General features: G+C 41.4%; 1 protein-coding gene across 2 annotated transcripts; it reads left to right on the forward strand.

Annotated features, from left to right (window-relative positions):
* Positions 1 to 553: 553 nt before the first annotated feature.
* b3gntl1 (UDP-GlcNAc:betaGal beta-1,3-N-acetylglucosaminyltransferase-like 1) lies at positions 554 to 21,885 on the forward strand. 2 transcript variants are annotated; one of them, XM_054779743.1, is made up of 13 exons: positions 554 to 860; positions 1,501 to 1,617; positions 1,712 to 1,811; positions 3,752 to 3,816; positions 4,444 to 4,509; positions 6,064 to 6,159; positions 10,843 to 10,938; positions 11,716 to 11,840; positions 12,661 to 12,796; positions 12,876 to 12,944; positions 13,803 to 13,877; positions 14,573 to 14,685; positions 16,325 to 21,885. In XM_054779743.1, exons 1-12 carry the CDS (start codon positions 651 to 653, stop codon positions 14,651 to 14,653), a joined length of 1,236 nt encoding a protein of 411 aa, XP_054635718.1. In that variant the 5' UTR covers positions 554 to 650; the 3' UTR covers positions 14,654 to 14,685; positions 16,325 to 21,885. The 2 variants fall into 2 exon arrangements, with proteins under 2 accessions (XP_054635718.1, XP_054635717.1); XM_054779742.1 differs by having other exon boundaries at positions 14,573 to 21,884.
* The last annotated feature ends 1,127 nt before the right edge of the window (positions 21,886 to 23,012 follow it).

Raw genomic sequence — 23,012 nt, forward strand, 5'->3', positions numbered from 1 at the left:
GGCTTCAGTCCTTTGTCCCCTGGAGCTGTTTTTTCTGGCTAGCAAGAAGATGAACATGAAAAGTTTAAAGAAGCACTGTGATAAAGGTCAAACTGATCAACGTGGAAACAATTAGCCTCGCTCACATACACATAAACATAGGGCTTCTTTGTTAATTAAGTCTAACTCGAATCTCAAAGTGATGCCTTGATTTAGGTGGATTGGGTGTCCCAGTGCATATGGGGAAAGATGTTAATGAAAAACACTCGGAAACAGTAGAGAGGGTGCATGGTTCTAAATTGGCTCAGCCATCCTTGAGGACCTTTAATTGCACAATACTTGTTTTGTTATTGTTGGTCATTTCATTCCGCAGCTGTGAGCAAAGTGTACTTTTAAGTGCCAAGATTAATTCAATGATGGATAAAAGTCACATTCTGACATAACACTCGGGAATACTGTATACCGTAATGGAACTACGCATTATATGATTGACATTAGCAACGTCGAATCAGGTGTCGCAGGCTGTTTTCGATTAGCCAATCAGCATATGATGATGTTTGTTTGCGGAAGTCATGTCACCACTGTCTCAGTACATGAGGAATGAGCTCTCCGGGTCTAAAGCTGTCATTTTGACGCTTATTGCGGTTTAAAAAAGAACTTAAAATGATTCGATGAGTTGTGCATTTTTGACGTCAAAGTTACCAAAACGTCTAGTTTGGTGGTCGTCGCCCGTAATCGCCCAAATGAGCATGGAGTGTCCGGAGGGTTCAGAGCAAGAGTCGGGGGTGAACATGAACCCACCCAAGCGACTTTGCACCGCACACAATGGAGCAGAAACGGTATCGTCGGAGCAGAAAGAACGGTGGAGTGCAGTGGACGTGGTGGGTGCCAACACGCACGACTTCTTTTATGTAGTAGCTGTCATCAGTAGGAATAGCAAAAATGTTTCTTTTGTTGATAACTAGTTTTGGCAATAATGAGAGTCAGATATCCTCGCTATGGCAATGGTTTGCTTTATTTCTAACGTAATTACATTAAAGTACATCACCTGTTTACACTTGCAGTAATTTATTTAGTCCTACCCGTTCTCCATGTCATAGTAATTGAATTGTCCACTACCTGTTTCAGTATGTGTCAGTTTACCTATTTTTTTAAGAAAAAGGGTAAAGCTGTATAGAGTTTGTAGATACATACTGTATATAATAATACAAATAAATAAAGAAGTATATACAATAAACTACAGAATGTGTGATAATACTGTGCCTTATTTGATAATAAAGAATGAAGAGTAAATCACTACAGGAGCAGAACGAACATGAACATTGTATAATTAATATACAGTACTTGGCATAAACTTATATAATAAAAAGACACATACAGTATATAACAGGGGACACATAATAACTTATTTAATAATTAAATTCAGGATAATGGTATCAGACACTGTTCCTCGGTTTGCTAGGTATGCTGCCTTTTTGTTAACTATGCTGACTGAAAAGCATCAACTCTTGTGTATCTCAGAGTATCATCATGCCAGTGTACAACGCTTCCTGTTGGTTGGACGAGTGTCTGCAGGCCATATTAGACCAAGACTTCAGCGGGTCCATGGAACTTTCTGTTTTTGATGATGCCAGCACTGTATGTTTGACTGTGTATTTGTATAATCCACACGTGTACATTGTCTTGAAATCTGCATCGCATTTTAGCCTGTATTTTTTTTTTCATGCTTTAGGATGACTCCAGGAAAGTGGTGGAGGTTTGGAGGGAGAAGTTGGAGCGGAGGAGCATTTCAGTGGTGATCAGTGGCCACAATTCAGACCAACCAAGAGGAGGTCTGTTGTGTTGTGATGAGCTATCAGTGCTCTGCTGAAATGGAAATTGCCAAAAGATAAGAGATAAGATAAGCTCAGATTTAGGATTCAACCAGTTTTATTTTCCATGCTTGGGCCTGCATGCATACGCAATTTACGCTTACCATAGTCGGGTCACAGAGTGACCATAATGCAATCGCTCTTCGCATGTTCTCAATGATAACGGACACATTTCCAAATAAAAATAAATAAAGGACTTAAAATAATCCAGATTGTAATCCCACGGCACATGTGCTCACCTGCGACTATATTTGTGTGCGTAATAAAGACGTATCGTTTAATTCATGCGATCGTACCGCTTTCAAGTAGTTAACTCATTCAATCCCAGCCATTTTTCAAAAGACAACCCCTTCAGTAACGGCCATTTTAGACAATTTTGACTGATCTTTCAAGGCACAAAGAATAATGTGTTCTGTGGCAGAAAAAAGTTTGTTTCTGCATGTCTCCGTTCTTTAGTAATCAGCAGTAGAACATAAGTAAGTTTCAGAAAAATATCAGTTGCCGACTAAAAAAGGGAGAAAAACAGCTTTTTGTGAAAAGATACATTTCAAGCATAACTTTCACTTTTGACACAAATGTTTGTTGCTTTTGTGACAGCTGAAATATCTTAACTATGCCAACATAAACAACACAAACAAGGGGTTGCTTTACATCAAAATAACAATTTATTTACAAATGTAACACCATGAACTATTTACAGTTTTGACATTTGGAACTGAACCATGTGTGTGCACGTGTGTACGCTCATGTGTGTGCTTGTGCATGCGTTAAAAGTTCCCTACAATGTATAACCTACTGCACGCTACACTCCTCCACACTCTCTCACTTCCTCCTTCCTGTCATGTGTGATTCTTCATTAAAATTATCCCTGCCAAGCTCTCATCAAACGCACTTCTGCCACCTTCTGGCCGTTTTTATGGCTTAAAAGTGCTCTGAAATGTTAGCGCATTAGTGCAAACTTGCATCATCACCTCTTTCTGCCTCTCGTGCAAAAAAAAAACGTAAAAGACGTATAAATACGTCTTTGGGACCGGGCGTTTGGGATTATAAAAACATATAAATACGTCTTTGGTATTGAAAGAGTTAATGACAGACGTCATCTTGCACAATATAATTAATCAGAACAACTCAAAATAGTACTGGAAATAATCCACAAACTCGAGGAAATTGCAATAAAACAGCAATGTAGAGGTGATGGGATCAGCAAACGGGTCGCAGCACGAATGGTGTTCGTGAAGACCCTTGGGTGCCAGGAGAAGGAGGTGGACTAACACCCAAGTTGAGCACGATAGGAAAATGGCCTCGTGCGGTGGTTCTCCATTATTTTTACATCATTTTTTTCACACCTCCCTGATTTGAAATACTATTGAGAACCTGTCATATTAATTTATTTATATGTACAAACCACTGTATGAGTTGCTGGCACCAGCATGAGAAGCACTGGCCTCGTGTGCGTACGCCCTTAGTGGCAGGTGTCTTTTGATGTATATTTTTCCAAAATTTTGTTCCAAATGAAATGACCTTTAGGGTGTCAAATTTGGATCTGTGCATTGTTAGACAGATGTTGTGTATTTGAACATATGTACACACAATCTACACACAGAACACTTATTAAAATCACTGAAGGTATGAATCAGCAAAGACGTAGACCCATTAGTTGATCCCCAGAAACTTCCTTACCTGACAAAAGATCATACTTACGAATAGTAGAGTTACATTTCTTTTTCTTTTCTGAACTACAGAGGTCTGCAACCTTTGCTTTCTGTTTTTTTAATGGTAAGAAAAATGCATGAATACTGTAACAATACTGTAACAATAGTGTGCTCTGTGTCATGATTGCGTTTTAGATTGAAAAGCGCTTAAATGGAAACATGAAGAAACATTGTTCCTTTTTCTTTCAGTGGGATATGCAAAGAATAAGGCAGTAGCACAGAGCTGTGGAAAATACTTGTGCTTTCAGGACGCAGTAAGTGTGTGCATGTTTTTGGTAGTTGTATTGAAACGTCAGTAGTCTTCTGAGGTCCGACCTGTGAAAACTTAGAATCCAAAGGCCGCCCGGAGCCTTCTGACCTAACCTACAGTAAATTAAGTTAACCTCTCGTCACGACGTAGTTTGGCTTTCTAACTGCATGTCAAGGAACTGATCTTCTCTCCTTTCCAATCGAGCGTTTCCAGCATAAAAGAGTGCATGACAGCCAGATTGCTTTCTCAGAAAGCAACGTCCTCTATTAGCTCACTTGTACTTGTCTCTGCTCGGCTGCCTGGTCCTCCTGCAAAGTCCAGAAGTAGAAGAAGTAGTGTTTCTTTTGGATGTTGTCTGGCACATGTTAAATGTTTTTACAAGTGTGATCTTTTCCTCCCACATGCATGATTACATACATACAGAGACAATCAGTTCCAGATGAGGAGATGGGGAAAAAAAACGTCTGCTCTGACTGATTCCTTTATGTTAGGTTTCTGTCTTCTGTGACTAGCATGCTCTCACAAAAATATTTTCGATACGTAATAATACCTATAGATTATATTCTGTTTGCTGATTGCGTCTTGCCTCTCATTTGGCGTGAGTAATGAATTGATACTGCGTGTTTTGCAGGATGACGTCATGCTGCCCCAAAGGATTCGGCTGCAGTATGAGGCGTCTGTTCTCCACTCAAACTCTGTAAGTTATTTTTATTTTCACTCACTTCCTTTCCTTTTCCTTGCCCCGCCTTTCTTTTTATTTACTCTCCTTTCACTTTCCATCCACATCCTTCACGCCAACCCCACAGCCATACTGCTTTATTTTTATTTCTTTGCATTACGCTTTAATGTGTTTTGCAGACCTGCGCGTTGGAAGCGTATCAGACCCAAACATTAGTAATACATTAGCACAATGCGAGCAACTGTGTTGGCTGCCATGATGTTGGCACGCAGAGCGGTGTGAGTATCCGGTGTTGATGCTTTTTGTGGCCCTGTTGGGTCAGGGGTCCAGGGTCATGTGTGTGAGGGAAGTGAGAGAGACAGCACAGAGACAGCAGGCTTGCTGCTCTGCACAAACAGCCTGTCCCTTTCTGTTACGCCTGTCATTTTTCACTAGACGACTCTGAGTCAAAACACAAAACATCTTTTTTTTTTTTTTTTTTTTTAGTTGTGGAAGCTCGCCATTAATTAGCAGTAAGAACGGCACTCAGTAAAACACGGTTCTCTACCAAGGCCAAACAATCCTAATAAGGAATTGAATCAAATTGTACATCCTTTTAAGGTACTCATCTGCTTCAGAGGTGGCTGAAATTTGTCATGAAGCGTCACAAAAAAATTCCATCGTTCATGTAACCACGTGATGTTCCTTAATGTAGCTTGGTAAGCATGTTTGAAACAAATAAACCATACCACACAATGTTTACAAAAGTGATTATTCCTTATTATAGCAATGATTTCCTTGGCCCACGCCCCTCTTATCCACTAAGTTTAGTACATAAAGTAATAAGGCAACATTGATGAAAATGCATACCTCTTTGGCAAGGATGAATCTGTGATATGCACACATTCATTCATTTTCTATGCCGCTTATCCTACTAGTCACTGTCATATATAGGGTGTCCCATAAAATTTGACATCATTTGAAATATCAGTGTCTGAGTAACTACATTCCCGAGGCCGACGAAATCAAAATAGGCTTCATGTTGAAAAGTATTCATTTATTTTTCACAATGTAAACATATTCACGTGCAAGTAGACGTAATTACCAATTTGAAAAAGCTTCACAAATGTTTTGATATGCGCACCACCTGTTCGGGCATATTCGAACACACTAAATCTTTTCATTGCTATTGAATGTTGTACTTCACCCTGAAATAAATGGAAAAGGTAAAATATTAACCGTTGTTAGTTTTTACACATTCCGTTAAAATATTTGGCGATTTAAATCATTTGACTACGAAATTATGTCAGTTTTTATGTCAGAACTCCCAGCTCTTTTTAAACTTTCTGTTTCATGTATGGATTTGGAGGTTTAGCTAGACTGTTTTTTGAATATTTCTGAAGGGGAAAATGTATCAATGAATATTAATTTGGATTATTTACTGTACTTGTTGAGTCATTTTTTTAGGACACCAAAATCTTTTTGTTCTCTTCACCAATCACGCACCAAGGGGCCATGTTTCAACAATTGCTTCAGATGTTTTCGCAGGTTATTGAAAAGAAACCCTCTCATAAATGTGTGTTTTCATTATAGCTGATCGGTTGTAGAGTCCAGAGGCTTCCTGAGGGATCCACGGAACGTTATACCCGCTGGATCAACACGATCACTCAGGATCAGCTCCTAACACAAGTAAGCACTCTAGGCATGGTACACTACATTGTGTGTGTATATGTGTGTGTGTGTCTTTCTAAGGGGTCATGTGCCAGGCTGCTGACAGGTCAGCCTGAAACAGGATATGTACCTTCCCCCCTGCCGTTTCCACGGAAATGTGACAGCGGACTGGACGTACATTCAATAGTGGAAAGTGTTGGCAGTGGAATGGTTAGTTTTGCAAATGGAACCGTACTGAAAGTTTACTAAGCAGACGGATAGTCTTCCAGCTGGAGGGGCCATCTGGGTATGCTTACATGCTGCAATAGTACATGACGTTCACATCCACCGTGCCAAATATTCAAGTTTAATCCAGCTGGTGTGTATTTGTCTTGATGGATACAGGGTGAGCGCGGTGAGCCAATTAAACTAGAAAACTGTAAAAGACCAACCCTCCAACGCTGATTAGTAGTGAAGACATTCCGTGAGGAAAAAAACACAGGCAGTATTGTGCTGACGGTATAAACTGCTAAGTAGGGTTCATCTAAATAAATCCTGTTTTTACTCTGGCAGAACAATCCCAGAAAGAATCCAAGAAAGTTTGAAAGGTAGGCGTAGAACTGCGATTGGAGGGCCTTGGCCGTCACATATCCAAGATATTCTATCACAGTGAAGGTCCAGTTATTGGCACTATCAATTGGAAGGGTGAATTATGGGTCAGTAAGGTCGGAAATGTTCCTTTGTTTAAGTTGTAATAGTTTCTGGGTGTATTTTATGTCAGGAAACACAATTCAGTAGTAAATTTATGATGACCCTATTTTAGTGCAATGCTTAATTTTTGGTGGCCTGCACCGCCGGGTTCACATGTTGCGCAACAAATTTTGTCCCACATTTTTGCGCAGTCACAATAAAGGCGTACTATTTTATTCTGTTGTGTTATGTAGTTGTGTACATTTGTCAAATATTTACAAAGCAGCAAACTACCTATTAAGTAATGCGGCAATAAACAGTTTATAACGCTTTGAAATATTGTTTTGGTGAATGTACTGTTGCTCCCTGAACCACACACACTAGTGTCACCAGGGCTACAGGTCACTCTCTTACACAGTCTGCATAACTGGCTACCAAGCGTTCCAGGATATTTATATGATATTACATTTCATGGGGAATGAGATCATTCCTTGATTCTGGAGGCTTTAAAGCAGTTCATTTTCCTTCCTCTCCTCTTTCTTTGCACTCCATGTCTTCACCTCCACTTGCTAGGTAAGAAACGGAGCCGAGGTAGAGGTAAAGCAGAGTTTTACGGAGGGTGGTTCTTGTTTAACGTGATCCAGGCAGGACTCTTGAGTGTGCATCTGCAGGACATTAGGTATGGTTATCAATAACCTTCCAAACCCAGCTGACTACTCACATCCACAGTCTCTCTCCTGCTTTCCCACAGCATTCTTATTTATCCTATTCATGGTTTTGGCCATAGCTTACATCTGCAAAGTGTTGAAATATTGCGACAGAAGAACCACATGCACGTAGGTGGATGCACACACACACACACACACACCGATTTAGCAGATTCCGTCCAGCCGACTTGCAGAGCCCAGATGTGTTTTTGCAGTGTTCCGCATCTGTGATCTTTTTGAGTCATGCAGTTGTGTGTGTCCATAAAAGTGAAGCACGCATACATTCACACATCATGTGACATATTGTGATGCAGCGGAGGAAAGACGAGATTAACCTGAAACGACCCCCACACACACAACACGACCGTCACAGGACACCCGGAAGATGGAGGGAAGAACAAGGAGGGGTTGTGAAACGAAGGAAGGTGGGGGTGTGTGAAGATATAAATATAGTGCTAGTAATGGGGTCCTGGTGTGTTTTAAGAGATGCGGCCAAAGAGAAGAAGAGGCCAAAACAAAGTCAGTCAGAGTGTGCGTGCCTGTGTTTGTGTGTTTCCCTTGCACACTTCAGGAGGCATGCTTTTTAACGTGGGGTGCGGGGATGAAAATGATCCCAGCAGTTCCTTATTTTATTTCTTTGTTGAGCTGGCCCTTGCAACAATTAATATCGAGGTCATTGTTGTTGAATGTAGTCCTTCTAGCTGCAGGCTTCTCTCTTGTATGTTATATCCTCCATTATCATTATTGCCATAGTAATGTGATCTTTAATATGCATCCAGATCGCTGATATCTTGGACAGCAAGCACCCTTGCTTCTCCTGGACCTCCATTTAGTTTGATGTAGATTGTGCTTTCTATCTTTCCCAGCTTCCTGAAGTTTGGTGCTTTCTTGGCGATGTCGGCATTGCGTTTTGTCAGACGCTCATTCATGTAGACGCCTCTCAGCTTCTTTCCCTGTTTCAGCAGTGCAGTTTTGAATTGGTGAACTTAACAATGATGACAGGTGTGGTGTTGTTTCTGCCATATAGTGGGAAGCAAGTGTGGATGGTGTTGATATCTACATCCACTTCCTTTGATTGAAGGAAGTTAGCAATCTGTTGCTTTGTTGAAGGAACATATCTTGACCTGGGTGTATTTTGGAGCCCTGTGAGGACCACATCATTCATTCATTTGTGCATTATGATCCATCTCATCAGTTAAGTTTTTCATTTGCTTAGTGATATTCTCCTTTATTTCTTTCTCGTCGTCAAGGGTGGTGCGAAAGGCAGCTTTATCCATCAATAGTGCCTTGATATCATCCTGTAGAATGTTGATATCGTTGCATAATGCTCTATTTTCTTCCGTAGGGTCTTTAACTTCTTTAAGAGCAGCACGCAAGACAGCTTCCAGAGGGATTATAGCCTCCTTGAGGGCAGTGCGCAAGTCAGCGTTGTCTTCCAGCAACGCCCTGATATCATCCTGCAGTACCCAAACATCCTTGCATAATGCTGTATTTTCTTTAGGGTTTTTTGCTTTCTTAAGAGCGGAGCGCAAGGCAGCATTGTCATTCAATAATACCTTAATACCGTCCTGCAGAGCCTTAATATCTTCCATAGTGCTTTGATAGCTTTGCTCAGTGCTCTATTTTCTTCCATAATGTATTTTATAGCCTGGCTCTGTGCTATATTTTCTTGCATAATGTATGTGATAGTTGTGCTCTGTGCTCTTATTTCCTTCCATAATGCTTGTGACACCATTATTGACATCCGTGATGAATTCATAGAGGCTGCTGTAATTACTTTTAATTTCTGATACCAGAGGCGATATATCCATTCTTATATTTGAATTTGGTTTACAATTTTTGTCTGCTTTTAATTGCAGATTGTCAATTCCTTGCATTATTTGTAATAGAATAATCTGTGGTGCCTTTTTCTTGAAAAAATCTTCGAATCCTGGAGCTATTTTTTTGTCCGAGTCTGCTTTCTCTTGTGTCGTCTTCTTGAGAAAATCTTCGAATCCTGGAGTTGTTTTTTTTATCCGTAAATCCAGTGCCAGTATCATTTTGCTTTGTGTATGCCATTGTTGCTAGGCAACTGCTTTGAACTTCAGCAGTTACCCAATGAGCTTGACTTACTAGCAGGCATCGACACTTGTAACTACTTTATTTCAAGGAATCTGTACCCCTCGCTTATCCAAGTTAAAGTTGGGGGTTTCAGCAAGCAGTCCTCATCTTGTGTTCATGAAGTGTAGTCAGGAAATCACCAAAATAGTTACAATTTGCAGTCTTCAACAGAGCTCCTGCCATGCACGTCTTTCCCAGTCGAGGAAGAAAAAAAAAATTCACCTTACAATAATAGAATAATCATGTTGATAGCATATAGGCTTGTATGTGCCGCGCTCAAATCAAACATAATCAGTGTGGTCAAAGAGCAAAGGATGATCCTGGATTGTTGCCTAAAAAATGTATTTGTTAAACAGGAAACTTATGAAACGCAGCAAGTTGCACTGTCCAGATGCAGATAATTTAGCACCCACAAGTGATTCAGTCTGTTACCGGGTCCAAAGAGAGCGGCTTGCCATCAAAATTTCCAGCATGAAAGCGAAACTGTGTGTGAACACAGAAAATCCCACACTAAAAAAAATACCTATGACTGAAAAGAGAAAACATCCAAATGGCTTTGAGTGGATCAGGAACGTATTTGGGGGACAAAACACACATTGAACATACCATTTCTCCGAAAAGCTACGTACAAAAGAGGTGTCATGTTTAAAGCCAAGGAGCCACCTAACTTATTTCGATTCAAGACTGACAGAGTGTATGTTCAGTCTATTGTGTTGTTTCCTTAAACAGTGGGGCCTTTTCATTCTTAATTCATTCCAAAAGGTGATTAACATCACTTTTACTTGTATTGAAGACTCTTGTTGGCGAAGACGGCAAGGAGCGGAGGGGTTCCACACCAACAGCAAGTTCTCAACATCTTTGATCATCGGTGGTCTCTGTTTTGCTAACACCATTATCCCTTTCGCAACATTAGATTTCTTGTTCATTAGTTCTTTCTTGGATTCAATAGTGTTTCTCACCATCTTTATCAGACTGCTGGCACTCGAAACTCTCTTTGGCCCCATGGCGGGTTATATTGCAGTCACAATCAATGCAAAATGCACGGACAGTGAGTCAGCAATGCGTAGGGTGCTCTGTTTGGGAATGATACAACAGGGCAGACTAGTCTGTTACGCGCAATATTGTACGACTACCGAGGCAGTGGTCGACAACCGAGGCGAAATTTGGCGGAAAGTTCCGTCAAAACCTGAATCATAACATTAATGATAATGTCCGTCTGTCTTAGGTGTACACCTCCCATGGACCAACAGTCATCATGCCAACATGGTTCTGCTCAAGACGTTGGTTCTCAAATGTTGGATGGTTTAGTGAGGAAAGCAGGGTAAGGGAGCTCTTTACTTCATATTTTCATTCTAGAAAGTAGTCAAAAACAACAGCAAAAGCTTATTCCATAATCCAGATGCATTTTATGTTATTTTATGTTATATTATTACATTTTTATAATACAGATCAAACATACAGCATACATGCACCACTCTTAGAAAGCTCACAATCTGTACGTTTATGTCTTTATGCTTCGCTGGTCATGTTTTTTCATCAAGGGTTGAGATTTTGTACTTATTCGGCTGTCCGTGAACGTACCAAAGTCGTGCGCGTCTTACATTATCATTCATTAGTGGTGACTTCCTATACATATTATACTTTAAATGTGTTTAATATGTGTGTGAGGCTTATTTAGAGCTTAAGCCTGGATTGTGTCACAAGTGAACAATGGCAATTGAAGAGGGGGAGGCGGCTGTGGAGCTGAATCTAATGTAATAATTACAACCATCACTTTTATTGTAAATGATGATCCGATATTGGAGAATGTCATCGTCAAGCTAGCAGTAAGATTTGGGGCAAGCCGTGTGTCAAAAATAAAAATGTTCATGGCCGTATCAATTACTTGCAGTTTTTCGCCTTTCACTTGTGGTCCCAGAATGTAACCCTCACAAAAAGCAGGGATCTACCGTGTGATAATACCCCAGGAGTTAACTGAACTGTTCTGTTTGATCTGACGGGAATTTTTACTCCTAATATTGGAATGTAATCAATTGTATACTACCTCCTCCTATCACTTCTTCTTACATTGATCACTTCCACCTTTCTCTGTCTCCAGGGAGTCCCCGAAGATTTGATCTTCTTTTACCAGACTCTTCGTCAAGGAGGGGGTGTGGCAAGAGTCGACCAGTGCCTGGTGGTGTACCGTTACCACGAAAAGGCCACCACACACTCCGTGAAAGAGTGAGTTTTACTGCGCACCCCTCCTCCTCTTAGCCACACATGCTCAAGCACGCGTACTTGATCACGGTGTTGATCTGCCACCGGCTCGCAGCTGCCCACCGACATCCCGGAGTCTCTCAGTTCGAAACACACAAACGCACATTATGAGATGCTTCAAATTGCAGCTCCGTCACTTTCCCAGGATGTGAATCAGGGATTTCAGACTCATTGTGTCGCAATACGGTTGCAGTGTATGTGTATTTCCGAACGGATGCTTATCATATCGTATATGCGTGTGCAAATGTGTACAAGTGTGTAAAGGGAAGATGACAATCCTGCTGCTGGATCAGCAAGGTCATGTAGGGAACAGAGCGGTATCCTGTCTCCTACACCTTCTTTCTTTTCATTCCCTTTTTTGCCTATCCCTTTTCCACTGCTCCCCTTGCGCTTTACTGTATCTCAGTGTTTTAACACAGTCATAGGATTTTACCAATCATCTCCTTTCTGTCATCATCTATCATCCGTCTTATTCCTGGAAGCCTATTTAAAGCTCGCCTTGTCTACTTTCCACTCTCCCCCAGCTCCTTGACACCCTTTTCTATCCACTACTTGCTTGGAAAAGTGAAACCAACATCTTTGTCAGCCTTGCACACAAAGTAATTATAGACCATGTCTGTGAAGTAAGAAGTGCTTCTAAAAACTTCAGATGGTGCCAGATACTAACTGAGATGATTGTCTGTAATGACTATTTATGGAATGGGATGCGTGTCTGTTATGTGAACGACTTTCTTAACAAACATGCGCATACTGCTTAGAGTTCATGTGGTCCTCTGCTTATCAGGGAAACCATTTGGAACCTGCGAGTTGGATTCCTCCAGGAGAGGGTCATTAGCCAATGGGAGAGCTTCACCATATGGAATGCTGGGAAACAAGGCCGCAAATTGTACCGTTGCCTCGACGCCACCAATCAGAAGAAAGTATGTTTTCCTGCTAATTGCCTGAGAACTTCGGTGGTTGACATGAGAGCCACCATTTATTATGTCATGTTTTTTGGAGGTCAAAGCTTTCTGCGATGTGGACAAGAACAAGATCAGTAAAGGATTTTACACATATGAGCACTCTAAGGTGAGGTCAACACCAAACACTAGGGAGGACACACATTTTATAAACTATACGACTAACTACCGTGCTCAAAAAAGTAAAGGAGCACTTTAATCAGAGTATAGCATCAAGTCAATGAATCTTTTGGGAAGTGGTCAGTTAAGTAACAGAGGGATTATAGAACGTTATGCTTGTTTTGGGCGGCAGTGGCTCAGCAGGCAAAGCAGGTTGTCCAGAAACCAGAAGGTTGGCAGTTCAATCTCCACTCAGTCACTGTTGTTGGGTCCTTGGGCAAGACACTAAACCCACCTTGCCTCCAGTTGCCGTCAGTCTGCGCAGGGCAGGGTTACGGATGTCATACCACTTTTTTTGATATTGTAGAAATAAAATTAAACCAGAAAACCCAGCAAAAATGCGTAAAATAGAGCAAAAAGGCAAAGTGTAAAAAGAAGAAGCTAAAGGGTTGATACTAATAACTAATAATAAAACAAAGCTTTGTCTTTAAATTTTTTTTTTTTTGCAAAATTAAAAAAATACAAGTACATAAAAATATCAAAGTGGCTCCCCCGCATCCTTTGATTTTCAGTATGCAGTATTTTCAGTTTGGACATCCTGCCGTAAAGGGACACACATTTCTCTTCAGGCTAGACAATGGCAACCTGACTGCCATTAGGTATTGGGATGAAATCTTCAACCCATTGTTAGACCCTACGCTGGTGCAGTAGCTCTTGAGTTCCTCCAGGTACACAACAACACCCAATCTCATGTTACATTTATGCATACAAGGCATACATTCCCGATTATTTTTGTTTGAATTCCAATGCATCCATGTGCTTTCAATAATCTGTGATATAAATCATCCTTTGCTGACCCCCCCTTCAGGAACAACCGAAGCCAAAGATTCCAATTCTGCACTACAAGGATGCATCCCCTCCTTTTGTCATCTGTGTCAAACTGGTAAGAAAAAAGTGTTTTTGTGTGTTTGCTGTTTTGCAGGTCGCCCCGCTCTGCAATCTGCATTAACGACATAATGAGCGAGGGCGTGTGCCCGGCACAGGACATAGCTCACAGGAGCCCTGCAGGAAATGGGTAGAGACAGCAGCCTGATCTTTGATCACATTGTGCTTGTATAAACATCAACAGACCTGCTCATTTTGTTTCGTCAAAATATGCCCACATTGAAACGATCTCTTTAGCAATGCCTTGGAACGTGCACACACAGCCATTCAGGCTGCCAAATTGCAAATGGTATCCCGGTCATACAGATTGAGACAGCCAATCAACGTACTAATACCATACTAATTGCTCAATTATAGGAATTAGACCTCGAGTAAGTGTAATTTTCTTTGACAAACACCTGGACTCTATCCCGCGTTTGTCAGCCAAATGTCACACCACTCAAAGCAACAAAAGGATGTCTTTCAACTGTGCTCACAAGCCAAGGTTAAACCTAATTACAAGTTAAGGCCAAATCAGCTGATGTTTCTCACTGAAAAACTCCACAGAGATCACTAAAGGTACCAAGTGGTCGCCATTGCAGAGCTGTAGGAAAATATTGTCAAGCTAATAAAAGAAATAGCAATACTTCTAATGAGGAAACATTTTCATTTATAGTCTTTTTTTCTCCTCCTTGATGTTTGTGACGTGTGTAGGACATGACAGACGGCATTCTGGAGGAAAACCTCAAGTCACTGCAGTTGAAAGAAGGAACAGATTTCTTCCATTTCAACTGACGGTTAGGAGGATACTTCAGAGACAGAGACTGGTGCATAACTTGCTCTTTTCATTTTACAATTCAAAACACAAAATTACGCCGCTTTAGTTACTCTGGAGCTGTTTTGCTTTTCACCAGTGCCTCGACTCGGTTTAGTCTTAGGTGTTGATGTCAAAAGGTTGCGTTAAATTGTCTGCCAGACTCTGTGACAGGTGACAGACGGGTGGCCGGTTTTCCTTGTCGGACGTGCAAGTCACAGAGGGATATTTTATGCTAGGCACAGCTGAAGGCTTCAGTCTTGTCTAGTATCTCAGCTCTCGGGCAACACTGCAAACTGACTCAAAGCAATCATCCTTGAAATATGCCAGGCATGACAACAACCACCTCACTGGCCCTTTTTTTTGTCTTGTTCGTCCTTCCGCCATTACTTCACCCTCCCACGACACAAAGTCTTGGCATTCTCTCCAAAAACTTCCAAAAATTTGCTTAAAACTCTTGTGATGTACACAGAAAACACTATTCCTCACTTCATCCGTGTTTAAGAATTTAAGATGACCTTTTAAACAGACTTTTTACTAGGTTTATTTGAATAAGTAATTTTTCCGGAGTAGCTGTTTCCTGCAAACGTGGAGTGATGACACTTTTGGCGGGTTTTGTGCACATGCATGTAAGTTGGTTTACTTTTTGGCAGAAGCATGCCAGCTGTTGCCAGTGTTTGCCTCCAGCTTGGCTAACATGCACATTCAATTCAAGAGGCTTATTGTCATGTGCAACAGTAGAAACACAGTGGTAACACTGAGCAATGAAATTCTTAAGCTGCGATTTCCCGACACTAAATAAGAAATATGAACAAATTTAAAATATATATTGGGGCTGTCAAAAAGTGAACGCATTAATAACGAGTTAACAGAAATTCCCTTTAACACCACTATTTTTTAAGCGCGATTAACATGTCCTGTCGTCAGTCAAGGAATCACTTAAATAGCACCTGCCTGACAAAGTGAAGTAGACCAAAAGATCCTCAAAAGCTAGACATCATGCCGAGATCTAAAGAAATTCAGCAACAAATGAGAAAGAAAGTAATTCAGGTCTGTCAGTCTGGAAAAGGTTATAAAGGCATTTCTAAAGTTTTGGGACTCCAGCAAACCACGGCGTGAGCCATTATGGATAGATTATATACTTTATTAATCTCGAAGAGAAATTATCTACAAATGGCAAAAAAAAATGGAACTGTGGTGAACCTTCCCAGGAGTGGCCATCCAATCAAAATTACCCCAAGAGTGCAACGACTACTCATCCTAGAGGTCACAAAAGACGCCACAACAACATCCAAAGAACTGCAGGCCTCACTTGCCTCAGTTAAGGTCAGTGTTCATGACTCCACCACAAGAAAGACACTGGGCAAAAACGGCCTGCGCGGCAGAGTTCCAAGACAAAAACCACTGCTGAACAAAAACAACATTAAGGCTCCTCTCAATTTTTCCAGAAAACATCTTGATGATCGCAAAGACCTTTGGGATAAAACTCTGTGATCTGACAAGACAAAAGTTTTACTTTTTGGAAGGGGTGTGTTCTATTACATCTGGCATAAAAGTAATGCCACATTTAAGAAAAAATCATCGAAAAATCATACCAACAGTAAAATATAGTGGTGGTAGTGTGATGGTCTGGGGCTGCTTTGTTGCTTCAGGACCTGGAAGACCTTCTGTGATAATTGGAACCATGAAATCTGCTGTCTACCAAAAGATCCTGAAGGAGAATGTCCGGCCATCCGTTTGTGACCTCAAGGTGAAACCAACTTGGGTTCTGGAGCACGACAATGATCCAAAACACACCAGCAAGTCCACTTCTTAGTGGCTGAAGAAAAACAAAATGAAGACTTTGAAGTGGCCTAGTCAAAGTCCTGACCTGAATCCTATTGAGATGCTGTGGCATGACCTTAAAAAGGCGGTTCATGCTGGAAAACCCGTGGCTGAATTACACCAATTCTGCAAAGATGAGTGGCCCACGGTGCTGTAAGAGACTCATTGAAAATGATGACAAACGCTTGATTGCAGTTGTTGCTTCAAAGGGTGGCCCAACTAGTTATTAGTTTTAGGGGCCAATCACGTTTCCACACAGGGCCATGTAGGTTTGGATTTCTTTTCTCCCTTAATAATAAAAAGTTTCATTTAAAATCTGCATTTTGTGTTCAGTTGTTTTGTCATTGACTAATACTTAAATGTGTTTGACAATCTGAAACATGTAAGTGTGACAAACATGCAAAAAATAAGAAATCAGAAAGAGGGCAAACACTTTTTCACACCACTGTGTGTCCTTTTTTAACTCTGATGGCCTGTGGGTAGAAGCTGTTGTTTAGTCTTGTTGTTTTGGCTGCAACGCTCCTGTAGCGTCTGCCAGATGGAAGAAGTGTGAAGAGTTTATGTTGTGGGTGTGTGCCGTCTTTTATGATGTTCCATGCCCTCTTTGTAGCATGGCTGTCATAAATGTGCTGCAGCAGTGTGAAGGCTACTCCGCAGATGTGCTGTGCTGTTTTCATGACACGATGGAGAGCCTTCCTGTCCTGTATGGTACAGTTCCCACACCATACTGTGATGGAATTGGTCAGGATGCTCTCCACTGTGCATCTGTAGAAGTTGTTGAGAAGCTGAACTGTTCTTGCGCCCGATATGCTGGTGCCACCTCTTGACTTTCTGGGGTCTGTCTGCATGCATAGACGCATGGCCCATATTTTGTATGTGCGGTGTTGATCTTCATGGCTCCGACATGGAAATATTCGCCAAACCCCCACCCTCCAAAGTCGTTCCTTATCTTAATGTTGGACAAACATTGTTTCAAGGAGACACTATAATTACAGATGTGAATTATTGAAGGGAGCAAAGTTCAGCGTTGACCTTCACACTTAAACTTGTATAGACGTTTATTAAAGATGTGAGGGAGTGAGTACTGTATATCATCACAACATTGAGGTTATAATGGGTGTGGCATTTACACAAGATTTGCTACACAACACTGTCTGATGCAACCACACACACACATCTGCTCCAAACATGGACACTCTGTGTGCTTGTTCGGTGTTCTCCTAGCGGCCTATGAAACAATGTTCTCTCCGAGAGAGTACAGCTCTGATACATAAACACTCGCAAAAAGTTTATTTTGCCTCACGGAGCGTGACACTTTGCAGCCTGCAGCCAAACAGACCTTTAACCACAAATCTCTCTGAGTGTTGCTGCCTTTCTGTAAATCTTCACTCTGCAGCTTGCAGGAAGGCGACAACGACAATACAGAATTGTGTTCGGTGAATAGCTGTGATACTGCTAATAGTTTATTACATGAAAAAAAGCATGGATGTGTGATCCACAAGTGGCATCAAGCCTCCGCACCTATGATCGCTTTTATTGTTTTCAACAAGTTGATTCTTTGTTTGGTCTCTGAAACCAAAACTGACCAAAGACTACAAGTACAAACATTTGTTAAGAATAAATAAAATCAATTCTTACGATATTTACAATTTATTGTACTTTGATTATCCGTCACTGAGCCAGTCCACATTCCTGGTCCGGTATGATGCATTTCAACATCTGCAGGACGGATATCTTATCTGTTACGATATCTTATCGAGGGAAAGTCCTGGAAAGAAAAGCGATGACAGAGTGTTGTCACGGCGACGGTACCAGCTCAGCTTGAGTCACCTTTGTTTTGGAACAATAGACGTAGTTTGCAGGAAAGTGCAAAAAAACAAGTGGCATTGATCAGTCAGAACGACATACAGTAGGAACAATGGAGGAGATAAAGCATCTCCTGAATTTACTAAGACAGATGGCACTGAGGGCAGCAAGAAAATAGACTGTGGAGTTTAATACTGCAGGCACAGCAACAGAGAAACTGGCTTTCGAATGACCTGAGAAAATACCATGCGGTGGAAAAGGGGGAACATTGACACACAAACTTGCTAAACCTGAGATTTCTTTGACTTAACTGCTGAATTAGCTCAAAGCACCATTGCAACTTGCTGTTATATATGAACAACCCCCACCCCATTACTGAATATTTGAGTGAAACTACACTGTTGACGCGCCTCCTACTGCAATCTCCCAAGGTCAAAGTGTACAAAGTGAAGACTAAGGTGCCTTGGATAAATGCCTCTGCCAAAGTGACACAACAAGTAAAAACTAAAGCCAGCTGTTTGCTGAAGACCTTACTCTGTCTAAATACACACTCACCATGATAAAGCACTTGGTCGATGATCACAATGAACCCTAATGGAGAATTTATGAAAAGGACTCAAGTAGAAAGTAAACAGAGCTTTACTGTGTGTTTACACTCCATCTCTGTGTAGATATCAGTCGTGATAACACACACACGATAAATGACACTGGCCCCAGAGGCCGCTTGCCAAATAAACCTGCACCAAGCAGGACAGCAGATAAGAGTTGGGTGTGTTTGGGTGAGGAGAGTGTGCAGAGGTCAGACACCGAAGGCCTTTTAACACATTCCTTTGTGTCTTCATCCCCCCCCCCGTTGCTATGCTAACCTGCAAGACCAAAGTACACAACTGCATGGTCTGATAAGAGGACATCTGGCTCTATAAAGACCCTTCATGTTGGATATCGGACAGAAAGTAGTTCCAGAAAAAGAATCATTTGGATCTATTGGTTGAAATTCTGTTTAAAGACACTCCCCACAGAGCATGCAACCTTTTATGTTGCATTTTCGGCCCTGTCCGCACAAACACGGATTTTTTTGAAAACATATTTTTCTATGCGTTTTGTCCTCTCATCCACATGCAGACGTAGGTCTTTGTCTTTAAAAACTGAGCTTTTGGAAAACTCCAGCCAGCGTATGTGTGTGGAAGACGAAGACGGAGCTTTTGGCTTGTTGCTGACAGGTGACGTAACAATTATGTGTCGTTATTTCCACATTAGATAAGGATAATTTAATGTGTGCAATGGCAAACATAACATTGCTGCTTTTAAGCATACTGAAATGAATTTTAGTGTGTATTTTTGTAATATACTCAAGGAATGTGACCAGTCGACGGTGTACCCCGACTCTCTCCCAAAGTCAGCTGGCATAGGCTCCAGTTCGCCGGTGACCAAGTGATGAAACGCCATTTACGCCATTAAATTAAAGAGGCTGCCAAGCACCCGGCGTTTTGAATTACTGTTGCCAAAAAGCAAAACAAATGCACACAGTTAATCCTCTGATGCTTGCCGAGTTGAAGTCTCGTAAAACTGGGGACGTCACGCACAACGGCTTTCCAAATTCCCAAATGACTGCAACTTTAGAGGGCACATTTTCTCTGAAAATATAGGTTACATTCAAAAACTTCACAAGCATTTGACCTGAGGTTCCTCTGTCGTTCTGAATGTTCCTCTGTACGTTCCTTCTTTAGAATTTGTGTCTTTGGTTATAGATAGTATTTTGTAATAAAACAATATTCTATCCATACAGAGAAGGCATATGTTAAATGTATTGAAATTATAAGGCATGTTTGAGCAAGCTAAACTATAACTAAGGTATCATTTGAGCATCTCATTGCCCAGCCAAGTGTTTTTTCCGGTAATCAAAATATGGTTTCCGCAAATTTCCATAATGGGGACAAGCAGTATTGAAAATGAATGAATGTGAATTGCAATGCCATTTTTGGAGCATGTTCATATTAATCTTGCTGTATTTCAACCATAAATATTTTTGGTAAGATTTACACTAAATGCACCTTATAATCTAATCTTAATGCATCTGCAAGCACTGAGCACAACTTTGAACAGTAGCGCCAACACTGGTGCTCACACACAGCTGTTGTCTTAAGATAACATTATGGTACTACATACTGGTACTTTATCATTGAATTATCTAAAACCTGTTACATTTTGTATAATTTAAGAGTAAAACTTGATATATCTGAACCACCAACTGATGGCGATACAAGGCAGGCCCACCCAAACGTTGGAAGTTGGATTGTGTGGAGGTTAATAGTGCTGCTAAAGTACTGTCAAGGTGTCCTTGAGCTGGACACTGCAGACCAGCACAACTCAGATGTCCTCCTGGGTAAATAAGGTGTTTGCCAGGGAAAGAGTGTGCATTGAGGAAGTTAGGACCATGAAGGTTGAAATCAGAGATTGAGGAATGCGTGCGTGCGTGTGTGTGTGTGTGTGTGTGTGTGTGTGTGTATAACACCATCAGGAAGTAGTGTGCGGACAGACAAAGAACAGTACAAGGAGAGCGGGGTGGTTACGATTGAGCCCAACATATTCTGCTTAGCAACAAGTGGCCGCGCAAACTTGTGTCATGAGAAGGGAAAATAATCCAAGCAGTTTTGTTGATTTATATCACAGCATATGTTAGATATCATTTCGGTTGTGATGTTTTACTGTATAACGGGCAGGGCAGTGGAAATTGGTAAGCACATCTGCTTCTCCACCAGGAAGTTCTGGGTTTGAATCCAGAAGCTCGGACCTCTCTGTGTGGAGTGTGCATGTCCTCCGGGTTTAGTCCGAGTGCTCAGTTGTTCTCCCAGATCCACAAAATATGCATGTTATGTTCATTGGAGGCACTAAATTGCCCATAGGTGTGAATGTGAGTTTGAGTGGTTGTTATATGTGCCCTGTGACTGACTGGTGACGAGTGCAGGGTGTACCGCGTCTCTTACCCAAATAATGAATTCTTTTGTGATGAATCACAAATTGTTTTGTTGTCTGTGTGATTTATAACACTGCTGTTGGATAATGAACAACCATGATTGGTGCTCCAACAGAAGGGTGCCAAAGGGTGACAAAAATATATCATTTTGGGATTCTGTGCAACTTTTGATGATTCTAAAATGTGTAGATTACCAAAGTGAAAAGCAGCATTCTGGACGACGTCTTATTAAGTTCTCAATGTTCTATGAGTCCTCTGCTATTAAAGAAAGTTGCTTTCTGAGAGGGCTGCCTCCTTGATTGAATCAATGATAGATTTTACCAACACATGGTTAGCGTGTGTGTGTGTGCAGGGGTCTTAAAGGTCATCCAAATTCAAAAACATGGATAAAGTGAGGAAATAGCACACATTTTTGCATAAAATACATACAAATTTCATAGATGTAAATCAATACATTTTCAAGATAGTAAACTTTAAAGACAGCCCCTATACTCTGTAGACCCTTGAGTTGTGACATCATACCAGAAAGGCACCCTGCAAGGACACCTCATACCCAGAAGAACAATCTGGTGTATGCTGTCCGATGCACCAATGTTTACATTGGGGAAACCAAGCAGACACTTAGCGGGCGCATGGCACAACACAGACGTGCTAACTCTTCAAATCAAGACTCTGCGGTCTACCTTCACCTCAAAGAGAAAGAGCAGTCTTTTGAGGAAATAAACTGTACACATTCTGGACAGAGAAGACCGGTGGTTTGAAAGACAGTGAGGGAAGTAATCAACGTTAAGGTTGAGAAGCCATCTCTGAACAGAAGGGATGGGAAGGAGGGTTTACGACACCACCTTTCTCCCACATCCAATGCTGTCCTTTCATCCCTTCCTAAAGGATTCAGTCATTTAGCCTCTAACAAATAAACAAGGCACAGCCACCTTGGTTTCAGGTGGGTCCATGACCATCATTACATCTGAATGGGATGCTAACGAAGGTGATACCACCCAAACGACCATCGTTGGCGGGCAGAGGCCCCACTGCATTGTATCCTAACGATCGTCATTTGACACCACTGAAGAGCCAAACCATTCCTGTCTGGACCTGCCTCCTCCTTTAGAGGACAAATAGATCGGATCTTGCACCGAGCGTTCAGACTAGAGCTGTCCTACTAGCTGGGACTGGTGTCTGAACTGATGAAGCCAGATGAGAGGCGAAACGTCCTCGAAGACAACCTGAACAGTCCAGTTGCGATCAGTGAAAATATTCACAGGCATATCCCGCACGATCGCCTGTTGCCATATTGTTTTCTGTGAAATCGCATGGAAACAACACAAGAGTTTTAAGCAAATTTTGGGAAGTTTTTTGAGAGAATGCCAAGCCTTTGTGTCACGGGAGGGTGCAGTAATGGCAAAGCTCACGGTATTCGTCTTTTTAATTGGCCGAAAGACAAAAAAGTTGCAAAGAGCTGGACAAAATTAGTCAGGAATGCTCCTCTACGAAGTCACAGCTCTACACCAAGTTGATGAAACCCACCAACTTTGACATTAAATTAAAGTTCCCTGCAGCGTACAACATTTTGGAACCTGCTTACATACACGTGGGGATGTACGCTACACGTCCCCAGTATGTGTTTAAAGAAAGAAATCCTGTTTGGGATAACCTTTAAGGTATTTTCTCGAAATGCAGTTCATTCCTGTGGCACTCAGTGGGAATGTGACGAGAGAGCAACATGCTTGCCGTTC

Source organism: Dunckerocampus dactyliophorus, chromosome 6 (genome assembly GCF_027744805.1).
Source record: "Dunckerocampus dactyliophorus isolate RoL2022-P2 chromosome 6, RoL_Ddac_1.1, whole genome shotgun sequence".
NCBI lineage: Eukaryota > Metazoa > Chordata > Actinopteri > Syngnathiformes > Syngnathidae > Dunckerocampus > Dunckerocampus dactyliophorus.